Raw genomic sequence first — 13,481 nt, forward strand, 5'->3', positions numbered from 1 at the left:
AACACCCATTAACTAAGTATGCCTCTGGTGAACATCTCGTCATTAAACCATGATTAACTTAGGGGAATGGATAATAAATCCATGATGCATTGCGGGTAAACACTAATCTATCGTCTGCATGATGGCTGTCGTCAAAAATCGTGGTAAAAATCTTGAAAGTTGTGAAGTACAACTTCTAACAGACCTAGTTGAAGATCACATCGAGGTATTAAACAGCAAGCGTACTCCATCACTAATGACAAAAAGAAGTAAAAATGGGACAAAATAACCACCGAGATCACTTGTTTCAGTGGCATTTTAGAAGTTGAGGTGTACAAATAGGACAAATTGTTATGGATAAAAACTTCTTTATTGCGTGATTGCGACGTTTCGATACAGATTCTTGTACCGTACCTTGATTCCTGCTTGACAACGATACAAGAATCTGTATCGAAACGTCGAAATCACGCAATAAAGAAGTTGTTATCCATAACAGTTTGTTCTATGAGATCAATAGCCTCGGGGTGAGCAATAGAACGCCCAAAGAAATCAAGACAAAATGGAATAATATGTTTCAAAATGCCATGTTTCTATGTTTTCACATAGAAAACTTCAAACGAAGAAAACAGGTGGCGGTCCATGGCTCGCACTTGTAATAATGACGTTGATCACAAGCCTGCATACATCACTTGTACATAACGTGCTTCCCTTTTTCTTCCTCTACCGAGAAAAGCAAGGATATATATATTCGGATTCAGCGTGTTTCAACGGTGTGGCCGTGGAATCTCCTGTTCCCTTACAAGGTAAAAAATTCTACGAATATAATTTTTCAACTCATGAAAACGATCATTCATGTTAAATTTAGTTATGTCGATAAATAGCAAGTGAACAAAGACAGTGAAATAGGCACGCTTTGGACTTCTAAACATAATGTCGAAACTGCGGACAGGCTTCATTCTAAATTCTTACCTTATGTAGAGCTTTATTCAAACACACTTCACTTGTACGTAACGTGCGTCCTCTTTCAATGAATATCCAAATCAATGTGAGGGCCGTACACTCTTTCCTCACTAGAGTGAAGTACCCATGTTACTATTTGGTACCTGGAACCCACCCCCGTTACATTTTACAGACGCTTGCAATGATTTCTCTCATAACGTAAATATAGATCTGTATAAGAAAAGACAATATGTTAAAAGTTCTGCAAATTATATAGCACGTGCAGTAATAGAGAAACTATTCACCCTGGCATTATTATTAATTATGCTTTAGCATAAAGAATATTTTAAGGGATTTTCATTGAAAAATTCTAATGAAAATATGAAGTCAAAATCGCTTGAACAAGTACAGACCCACATCAAAGGTACTCGTACTGTGATGTAATTTCCATAAATTTAGATGTCAATTTCGTGTATCATAAATACTTTCCATGAATATATGTTCGTTGTATCCTAAAGGACCGTTCATACTTCATGGCTAGGTGGGCTGGTGATGAATTTAAGGGTGTCACCCATTTGGCATGTTACGAATAATTCACAAATAATGATAATAGTAACCCCATCTATTTTCAGAAGCTCAAACCTTCGAGATCCAAGCCTCTCCAAAAACATTGGACTTGTTGAGTCGTGTGTTGCAGGAGCAACAGGAAAGTGATGTCGTCCCCTCCCTTGATGCAGATTTACCAGGCTGTAGCTACACAGCTGATATTGCAGCTGTAGGCAGTTTCGAGTCATCCGTAGAGAGCGAGAGTGTACGCGAAGACAAGTTTACACATATATAAGTTTAATAGTACTCATATTAAGGCTGTGAAACAATGCCAGTTTTACCATGTAGAGCATGTATTAACAGTTACTGTGAGCAAGAGCAGCTGAACCCTTATTTTTTAGAACACAAGAGTAAGAATTACTCTATGTTATATTGCTTAGTATGACACATATTTTTTATCAGTAGGTTAAATGATACGGCGCACATGTCAGTTGGTGTGAGTCAGTAAATACAAAGGACCTATTGACAACGTGCTTCAGAGTCACGGCGTCCAACCAAGGGAAAGGGGCCGAGGATTTCCAAGCGGAAAGTGAAGCCTGATGACGTCACACAGCTCCAGTATGAGGTCCTCCCGGAGCAGAATAAGAAACTCATCGCTGAAACCACCTGTTACGAGCTGATGAATGAGAAGTTGCGGATGGATGACTGTACTTTTTCAACGTCATTATTACAAGTGCGAGCCACCGTACACGTAAATGCTTGGTAATATCGGAAATTGAACAGTTAATACTTGGTCATTATTGTGACATTATTAAAGTTGGTCAGTATTAAAGTTTCACCGCACTGAAGAAGTTTCTTGTTATATATTCCCTTATATTCCGTCCGTTTTCTCGGCCAGCATAGTCACCGCCGAGGTCGCCTTCTTCTTCCTCCCCATCTTCCCTTTCGCTCATAGGTTCCCGGAAATCGATGGCGATGTGCAAAACAGCACAAGCACCTGGACATATGAAATTATGAAAATGGGTTTTAGTTTTGATATTCTTTTAACACTATTTAGTACACATATTTATTCTTTAAAAAGAATGACATATAAAAGTCTCGAACACATACTAAGTTAGAACCCAGACAATATTCAATTAAGGAAAACTGTTAAACATCCTTTGTTAATGGAATAAGCCGTCGATTTAGGAAATGAATATACGAGTAATTACTCGATTCTTACTGCTGACTCAGGTTTATGAAATATAATGACCTATGACTGTGCATGCTCTCTCTGGACTCAGCCGGATTTCACCATATAGAACATGGAACCTGCGTTTCCACCACCCAAATGCGCGCTCTACTGTGACCCTAGTCCTCTTGCGCGCACAGATGAAGTTCTCTTGGTCCTCGGAAGTTTTCGCATGTATGGTGTCATTAGAAATGGACGACAAGCGTATCCGCTATCACCGAGAATGATCCCTGTTTACAGAGTAGCTTTCTGATTTTGCAAGCTCTGTCCAAGTTGACTAATTTTGAAAACGTGACTGTCATGAGTGCTGCCAGGCCACCGTGCCACTACATTTGTAAAGTTTCCTGTTAGAAAAGTAACAATTTCTGTTTAAATAAGTATCAATATAGTATAATTACTTATTGTATACTCTCCACATTGTAGAGAATATGGATAGGTGAAAATATATAATCTATCCATTCACACAATGATTACTTCCCTTTGCAATTTCACGTTACATATCGAATCTTCACGCAGTAGATACCTCCACTCCATCACCAATCACTTGCAAGAAGCTGCCAGTCGCATAGAAGCATAGTGCTATTAGCACCTGGAATAAATTGAAACGTAGTGCCTTTATGCGTTTAGTATCTGCATGTAGGTTGGAATTTAAAAAATATTACTTTCAAGTCTTCAGTATAATGGAACAAAATCCGCAGAGTAGGTACTACTTATTTACCGTTCTTACAATAGCTATTGATTTCCTTCATTATTGATAATAACTTTTCAGGTGAAGGTTGTGACTGTGAAATAGATGTTTTCCATTTTAGCCATTTCGTATTTTTGTGGAGATCACTAATTTCTCGATATGTAACTTATACTAGAATGTACAGTCAGCTGTTAAATTACATATATGTACAAAATGATTGACAGAATGAAATAATTTGCTACTAACACATAACATCGAACTCTAAATGTTCTAAGTATTAAGTAGACTTTACAGCTATGTTTAGGACTTTTCACAAGAGTTTTCTCCCTTATCACCGTGTCCTTGACATTGTTGTCAGACAGCCAAACGATAAATTTAAGATCGAGTGGTGTTTGGATATGTAATCATTAAAATTGACTCATGACTCTTGCTGTCTCCAAAGGAATATATGTTATTTGTAATGGGTAAGTACCGGTTTTTCATTCATAAGAGTACATCTTTGTTATATCTTACCTACTGTGCAGGTATGACAGCGTGTATTTCGTGAATATTGTCTATTTTATGAAACTAGTCATGGCAAAGAAACTAGTCATGGCTAGACATACCTGTAATTCCACACTCAGTGCTTTAGATCGCGCTGTCATGGGACGTAGACTGTCGCCAATCAACCCACAAATGTTCTGTATCGTTTCAATACTGAAACGGTACCTCGCTCTGACTACTTCTCTGCTCACATGTTCCAAATGAATAATCCGTTCATGAAAATGTTTCTCTTTTCTCCGACGTTCAAGTTGATGGAACATTATGTCGTCTGCCATGTTGATACAGCTAATGACGAGATAATGATACCCCCAAACCTTTATTAGCTTAATGATGGATTAGTGAAGGGAGTCCTTTATTATAGGTTTCATGCAACTGAAGATAAACAGTGATTACCTAGTCATAGTTTAATTAACGATGAAAGCTTTATTAAAGTTTGATAAAAGCGGGTCTTGGTCCTGACGGTATTGTGAATGAGCACATAAAGAAGGCTGGTAGATCGCTGCTGCATCATATTGCCTTACTATTCAATGCCATTATTACGTCTGAATACATCCCTAAATCATTTTCTTTAGGACAAATTCTTCCAATACACATGACCCTGCCAATCATAGAGGAATATCCATGACGTCTGTATTAAGTAAACTCTTTGAAAGACTCCTTATTAACAGAATAGAGCCCTGGGTAGATTCTAAGATAGAATTCCCCCATCCTCTGCAATTTGGGTTTAGGCGTCACCACGGTGCTGAAACGGCCGTACTTCAAGTAAAATATTGCATATTACAATGAAAGGATGTCGCCTGTGTATTGTGCATTCTTAGATAACGAAAAGGTATGGCTTGATGTGCTATTTATTGAACTGTATGATTTTGGAATTACGGGTAAACTATGGAGAATGCTAAGACTCTCATATAGCTCCATGAAACCATTTGTATGCTTTGGGGGATTTAAATCAGATGTATTCCCCGTGAATCAAGGTGTAGGTGAAGGTAGAGTAACGTCCGCCTGGCTCTTCACATTATTCATTAATGACCTCCTATATGCACTTGGGAATTCATACTCTGGTTTAATCCTGCCATGGGGCAAATGCCCTGGAATACTTCTTGCTGACAATACGTTGATGTGTTCCTCTACCAAAGGCCTGCAAAATCTCCTCAATGTCGCTGAAATTTTGCTCATATGTGACAGCTAAAATACAATGTGTGCAAGAGTGCGGTTCTACACTTTGAATGCTCAAACGATAACGTTAAAATCAGTAATGTATCAGTTGATGACGTGCATGTTCCACACAAAAAATCTATTAAATATGCAGGCGTATGTATATGTACAGCCAATTCATCACTTGAACGTAGCAAATCTGCACGTGAAAAGTGCTCATGAACACTAACCACAAAAATGCTTTGTATTTTGGTGGTTTCAACCCTATATCTACAGCACGTATCTGGGAGAGGGTAATCTTAGCATGTGGCCTGTATGGATGCAACGTATGGGGCAAACTTTCTCTTAAAGTGTATGAAATGCTCGAAGTTGTACAACGACAATTTTGTGTAAAAGTTCAGGGGTTACACAAACGCACTCCCAGTATTGTTGTATTGGATGTCATTGGGATTATGCCGCTACAGTACTACATAGACAAAAGAACACTCTACCTGTTAGGAAATTTCTGTAATGCAAAGTACAGCTATGTTTCTAGTTCGCCTTGGTCAATTCATGTGTTCGGATAGCTCTACATGCAACGTATGTAGTAGAAAATCCCCGATATATAATATGCTACAACTTGTACATAAGTATAACCTAAACGGTATGCTAGCAAACTATGTCAGTAATAGTCAATTTATCAATAAGGAAAGTTGGTCCAGGGCCGTGAATGATGCCATTTAATCTCATAGAGACAATCTATTTTATGTCCATCTTAACTCCAGACTAAGTCTGCCAAGATATATTGCTATAAGATCCAGTAACGTAACATTATCTCTCGATGCAAGCCACAGAGAAGAATGGCCAGGTCACTCATATTGCAAGACTTGTATTCTATGCATCAGCTGAATTAGTTTCAAGAGAATGTTATTGTAAACTGTCGCCAATGATATTGTAAAGCACGTGTTTATGTCATGTACAATTAATATGAATGACAGAAATGAACTCTCAAACTCTGTATGTGATATTTTGGATGTAGATACTTTTGTTAAGATCTGGGATCAAAATGACGATGTTATTCTTGCATTTCTACTCGGTGGATGTCCAATAGAATTTATAACGGAACTAGAAAGGGATGTGTGGGCAAACGTGATAATTATTGTAAGCCGTTTTATATGGAAATGGCGACACTTGTTAAAACACTTGTATGTACGAGGGTTGGCTGAAAAGGTCTAAGCCTCACTGTGAAAAAAAGTTACAAAGTCCACGTTTGTAATTTATTTTTCTACATAGTCCCCTTCCAAGTTCACACACTTTCACACACAGCGATGCTGCAAGGCTCGAATCCCGGTCAGGAAGAAATCTTCTTCAGCTACCCTAAAAAAATCAGTCACAGCGGAAATGACGTCATCAGTACTTGCAAAATGGCGACCGGCGAGTTCCTTTTTCATTTTGGGAAACAGGTGGAAGTCAGAAGGAGCCAAATCAGGTGAATAAGGAGGATGGTCAATGAGTTCAAAGCCACAATCGCGGATTGTTGACATGGCCACCACCGATTTGTGAACAGGCGCATTGTCTTGGTGGAAGAGGACACCTTTAGCGATCATCCCTCGTCGTTTGGCTTTGATTGCTTCTCGCAACTGGTTCAGTAGATCAGCATAGTATCTGCCGTTGATAGTTTGACCTTTTTCAAGATAATCAATGAGCAGAATACCCCTGGAATCCCAAAAGACTGATGCCATCACCTTTCCAGCTGAAGGAACAGACTTGGCTTTCTTCGGAGCTGGTGAATCGGGATGCTTCCACTGTTTTGACTGTAGTTTTGTTTCTGGTTGAAAGTGATGTATCCAGGTCTCATCCATGGTTACAAATCGTGCCACAAAATCATAGGGATCTGCTTCAAAACGACGCAAATTGTAAAGGGACGTCTGGAACCTGACACGTTTCTGTTTTGCTGTCAAGAGCTTTGGCACCCACCTTACAGATACTTTAGTCATTCCTAATTCGTTGGTGATAATATGCTCAACCCTCTCATGAGAGATGCCCACTACACTAGCAATATGTCGAGTAGTCAATCGTCGATCATCCATCAACATATCGAGCACTCGCTTGATGTTTTGTGGAGTGGTTGCTGTTGAAGGCCTTCCTGAGCGTGGGTCATCATCAAGGCTTTGTCTGCCACGCTTAAATTTTGCAGCCCACTTCTTTACTGTGCAAAATGAAGGAGCATCATCCCCTAGAGTGGAGACCATGTCAGCATGTATCTGTGTTGGGGACATCCCTTTCTTTTGCAAGTACTTGATGACTGCCCTGTATTCAGTTTTGTCCATTTCTGATGATTTCAGAGGGTAGGTTTACCAAAAGAGCTGTAGTTGAGATAAAACTATTAGTACGTTTGTAGTTCTTGTGTCTATGATTCACTAAATGATTGTCCTCATTGGTGACAAACACCTGTCTCTACCTGGTGGGGAAAAACCACTCAGGCTGAGAACTTTTCAGCCAACCCTCGTGTATGAACATTCCTGACTGAAACACCCATCCATCTTAATCATTTAACGTAAAATATATCATAACTGCACATTGTAATCTTCATTCAACTGGAGGAAATAAAGAATATCTATCTATCTATCTATCTATCTATCTATCTATCTATCTCATCGTACTGCCAGTGTGTACCTACATCGTACTGCTAGTATATACTGCTGGTTGTACCAAATTAAAGTTTATCCTATTATCGACTGTTGTGTCAGCAGCAAACAGTGTGTAACAGTTTGTTTACCCGAGACCAGAAAAGATCTAAGCTTCGTGTGTCGCATCATCGATCATATTTTGAGGCTTTTCACTTCCAACAAGTGTCCCAAATGTAATCACAATGGGAATTCAGTTTATCACTCCGACATGAAGGAAGTATACACTTAAGATATCGATCCTATAAAGAATCTGAAGAAACAGAGGTCTGCTATGAAGACATTTCCTTTCATGGAAACATGGAGCGGGTCTGCCCTTGAATTAACATATGCCTAATGTTAGATACTTGAATTTGTGAGCGGAAATAAGTTTTAGGTACTTGAACTTTTACATTTTGTACGAGATGGGGCTTTGAGTCTGAAGAAAACCGACGTCTCTTCTTCAGTTCGCCTTTCGTGTTCATTAAACAAACTATTTTGTTAGAAAAAATAGGGAACCCTTCTGAAACACTTTCTTCCAAAGGCAAATTGGAAAATATAGAAATGTTTTATGTTCTATAATACTAACTATGGTAAGAATATCTGTATAATGTATATAGCCTACTTGTGTACCAATAGTTCCTCATCCACTCACTCACCCACAGAAACACTCACTCACCACAACCATCCACTCACTCATACAAACACTCACCACAATTATCCACTCACTCACTCATACAAACACTCACCACAGCCATCCACTCACTCACTTAATCCAAAAATTCACATCTTCAAGTAATTATAAAACTATTCTCTTTTTGCGTGGTATAGTATAATATAGATCCGTCTTCGCGATGATATCACCCCTGACCCCGGGAAATCCCTGGACACTTGGGGGTGTTGCTAATTTCCTTATCTTTAAGATGGTCGTCTTTTGTTGTGGCTATATTTAACTTTAGATTTTGACATCTCGCTAAATATACACTTGACACGTGGAGTTGTTCCGATGGGATTTCAAGATTTGTCCAGATATTAGGTGCTATTTAACCAAGAGTTGGATACCAGTTCAACAGTCTCAGTATTGTAGACAACTCCCAGTTAAACGACCAACACATCTGTAGTTGCGAGCATGAAAGTAATGCAATCAACTTCATCATCTCGTCACTTCGTCAAGCTGCTACTGACGTTGATATCCTGTGTCACCGCCCAGCACACCGACTGTGGGGCTGCAGGTAACGATACTGAGTTGATGGCGAGATTTAACAGTATAAATCCTGAGAGATTTGTCCAATACCACCGCCGAGGATGTCCTCCTGACGGGAGCACGACGGCCCAGTCTACTCCGACAATTCCAGCGTGTCCAGAGCATCTAGGTAATTCCTCAGCTCCTACGAATGACAAGGCTCTCTGCCCATGGACGTACAGAGAGGATCATTACCAGGGTCAGTTCCCCCCGTTTCTTGTACAGGCCATATGCCTGTGTCCATCGTGTGTGAACAAAACGGGGTACAGCTGTGTGCCCGTTAGGTACAACATCTGGGTGCTGCAAGAGACCGGGGAGTGCAGGGCCGGCGTCAAGGAGTACCGGAAGGTACAGAGGGACGTCACCGTGGGGTGCACCTGCGTCACACCACGGACCGGCTGAATCAAATATACGTCGACCTAATGGACATGTTGAACACGAACTAATCTAAGGGACAGAATTGGCGAAGGACTGACGTTACAGGTGCAGCTTCTCTTGATGAATATGAAAACAAAGGATAAACGGCAAGAGAATCTAGTGAATCTAGTGAATCATGACGCTACAAGTGAAACTACAGGTGTTTCTGCACATGAGGTTACAGGGGAAACAATGAATGTTTCAAAACATGACGCTACAGGTAAATGCTCATGTCTCTGAAATCCCACAAATGCGCAATGGATGAGAAGTGGATTGGTGAACTCATTGTGTATGTAGTGTCCTCAAGTTGTGTACATATCATCGTATGTCTAAGTGAGTGAGTGAGTGAGTATTCTATAAGATATCGCGTGTCTTAGCTTCCTCATGAATTCTGTAAGATTTCATCGTGTATCTGAATGTCCTGAAGTATTCTATGTAAAGCCATCGTGTGTGTAAGAACTTGTGGAGACTAAGAGCCTGGTGTACAAAATCATTATCAATAAGCTGTATCGTTCGTCATTAAATAATTTCATGTTCATGTTCTTGTATATTGTTCACAATGTGATATGTATGTATATACATTTTTACCACGTTCCTTCACCATGGTTGCCCACTCGTCAAAGCCACGCAAATTCACGGAGCACTTATATTTCAATTTCCAAAAGCACGGGTTGGTAAACATGCAGAGCTGGTGATGTGAGTGGGTAAGTGAGTTAGAATTAACAGTGAAATCGGCAATATTGTGACTAAAACAAGTCTCAAACTGACCATAAATACATGTACATTATAAACACCTGTCAACGAAGGACAGTGAAACTGACCATAAATACATGTAAATGATAAATACCTGTCAACGATGGACAGTAAAACTGACCATAAATACATGTAAATTATAACAAAACTGTCAACGAAGGACAGTAAAACGAACTAGAATATCACTGAATCAAGAATTAAAACTAGCATCACTCTCTAAAATTAGATTTAAAATTAGGACAAGGCAGTATAAAAATGGGGATAGATCTCCAACAACAGAAGACAGAGCACCACTCTAGGGACCACGGGGAACTACTGGTAATGCCTGTACCGACACGGTGACATGAACAATAACCAGACTGATAAAAAAGATGAACAAATTAAAACGTGTGTCAGTGTTGACAGCGGGCAAACAGATGTGCTCATTCCATTGTGAGTTCAGCGGTAAGAAAAAATATAAGTATCATCACTGAAATCTTTTGCTTTTATGATAAGTTCGTGAACAGGTTTAAAAGTGCCCATGTTGGTCTAGTTGGTCTTGAGCGAAGTACTTCCTTATACACTAATACCTAAACTAAGCCCTTAAGTGTTAAAGGACATATAGTCCCCAGTATCAAGCTACTTATAGAACATGTGAATAGATAATGTAGGGCGTGTTCACAGTGATAACGAGATGAGTAGATGTTAATAGATATGTGTCTGATAAATACAGCTACCAGCGTTTAGATCACTGCTGCCTAGCCGGAGGCGACAGTAGATAACCTGACAGATTCGAGTTCCTCAGTTTAAGTCAATCTGGATCAGAAATTGAAGTCATATTTTTTTTTGAGTTAACGTTAGTGACTTCTTCAGGAATCGAGTTCCAAAAGCTCATTGTACTTGGAGTAAATGAATTTGCATACCTCTGACCATATCAGTCAGGTTTTTATACTCAGGGCCATTACGCCACATTGCGCAAGGTCACTGGCCCATGCGCATGCATATACGTAAGTTTCGCCGACCTAGGGAGGTGTTAACTGACATGTACTGATAACGAATGTTTGCTAAATATATAACATAGACAAAGGGGATAGAATTTCGGTGCACTTTGGACATATATTAAAACAAATACGAGCTGAGGGTTGGCTGAAAAGTTCTCAGTCTGAGTGGTTTTTCCCCACCAGGTAGAGACAGGTGTTTGCCACCAATGAGGACAATTATTTAGTGAATAATAGACACAAGAACTACAAACGTACTAATAGTTTTATCTCAACGACAGCTCTTTTGGTAAACCTACCCTCTGAAATCATCAGAAATGGACAAAACGGAATACAGGGCAGTCATCAAGTACTTGCAAAAGAAAGGGATGTCCCCAACACAGATACATGCTAACATGGTCTCCACTCTAGGGGATGACGCTCCTTCATTTTCCACAGTAAAGAAGTGGGCTGCAGAATTTAAGCGTGGCAGACAAAGCCTTGATGATGACCCACGCTCAGGAAGGCCTTCAACAGCAACCACTCCACAAAACATCACGCGAGTGCTCGATATGTTGATGGATGATCGACAATTGACTACTCGACATATTGCTAGTGTAGTGGGCATCTCTCATGAGAGGGTTGAGCATATTATCACCAACGAATTAGGAATGACTAAAGTTTCTGCAAGATGGGTGCCAAAGCTCTTGACAGCAGAACAGAAACGTGTCAGCTTCCAGACGTCCCTTTACAATTTGCGTCGTTTTGAGGCAGATCCCGATGATTTTGTGGCACGATTTGTAACCATGGATGAGACCTGGATACATCACTTTCAACCAGAAACAAAACTACAGTCAAAACAGTGGAAACATCCTGATTCACCAGCTCCGAAGATAGACTGTCAATAGTAGCGGTTAAAAGACTGGTCCTTGGGGGACCCCTACTTCTTGGAGTTAATAATCTTCAGAGATATAAACCTTTAAAACATTTTCTGCGTTCTATTTGAAAACAGTTTTTAAAAAGAACATTTTAAAGATCGCCGTTGATACTGCACCACTCAGTTTAAGAGTGGCTCCTTTAAGTCACCCTCGTTCACATGCTTTACTAAAGTTTGTATACAGATAGCAGATTAGATGTAGGATCACTGGACACTTGGTAGTGCTATTGGTCAATAATCGGACAAATAATGTACAACACGTTTTTTACAGAGAGGAAAAAATAGTGCTGACTTCCACAATAAGTGAAACGTGATGTCTTGAAGTGACATGTATATATTTTTAAAGACTGGAGCTAAATCACTCCTTGTTTGACTAATTTGTTTCTGTAACACCCGTTGTTTTAGATGGTAAAGTGGGCACGAGAAATCACGAACTTCTCAAAAACAAATATTGATTGATGATAAAGCATTGTCAACCATGTGCCGATCAATTACTGGAAGATCTTAATCGGGGTGTCTGATTTTCTTATTGATCTAAGAAGAAACAGTGGAGCATATTAGTAATGTCTTGTAGATCACCATACACGGTATTATGTGGTTCAGGTCATGGGAACGATAAACTGTCAGCATGTGTTTTTACTAAACTTTTTAACCAAACACCACCATACTCATGGGACCGTTCTTTTGTCTTTATCAGGTTTGTTGGACACGTGATTTATTTACGCTCTTCTTACAAGTGATATAACCTTGCATTTCAAGTTTCTGACATTAATCTAGTCTGAAGGTCGCTTTCAGTTTTTTTGGCAAATTTATTAATTGGGTTTCGTGTTCTAATCAAAGATCATATCTCATTATTTATACATACTGGGTCCTTAGTTCCAATCTTGTTTGGTATCTCTCGATCCTCTGTTGTGTCATTTTTCGTATGAAAAGAAAACATCTAAGTTGATATCATTTATCCTCTTATTTGCGCAACAGTTATCTGCTAAGTCGGAATTATGTTTTGTTTTGTTTTTTCTGTTACAGGTATAAATTATAAGGTATCATCCGACTGCTGTCGAGGAAGACATGACAGTCATTGATACAAGTATCAAGAATCCCTAATCCCTAATAATATACTGCGCCTAAAACAAGAAACTTCACATTCTTTTTTCAGGGCACTATAAAAGAACAAGAGATGGTAAGATGGTTAAATTGTTATTATTTCACTGCTGAGATCTGTAGTCGATACACTTACAGTGCCACAATCAGTTCAGTTAGGCTACACCGCCGTTCCAAAACATGGGTATACAGAATGTAAAGTAAAGAGTAAAGATGTAAGAGTAAAAATTCGAAATTTCTCTGTTCAGTATTGTGTATGGCCACCCCGCGCATTCAACTCTGCCGTCTCCTCATCGACTGCCTAATGCTTGTGAACACGTGACTCGGGATATTCTGCGCCATTGCTCT

At 39.5% G+C, this 13,481-nt stretch overlaps 1 protein-coding gene across 1 annotated transcript; it reads left to right on the forward strand.

The window, feature by feature from the left end:
* Positions 1-8,855: 8,855 nt before the first annotated feature.
* On the forward strand, positions 8,856-9,371 carry LOC137277596 (interleukin-25-like). Its single transcript, XM_067809405.1, has one exon. The coding sequence runs from the start codon at positions 8,856-8,858 to the stop codon at positions 9,369-9,371; it is 516 nt and encodes a 171-aa protein (XP_067665506.1).
* Positions 9,372-13,481: the final 4,110 nt, after the last annotated feature.

This window comes from Haliotis asinina, chromosome 1 (assembly GCF_037392515.1).
Source record: "Haliotis asinina isolate JCU_RB_2024 chromosome 1, JCU_Hal_asi_v2, whole genome shotgun sequence".
Lineage (NCBI taxonomy): Eukaryota > Metazoa > Mollusca > Gastropoda > Lepetellida > Haliotidae > Haliotis > Haliotis asinina.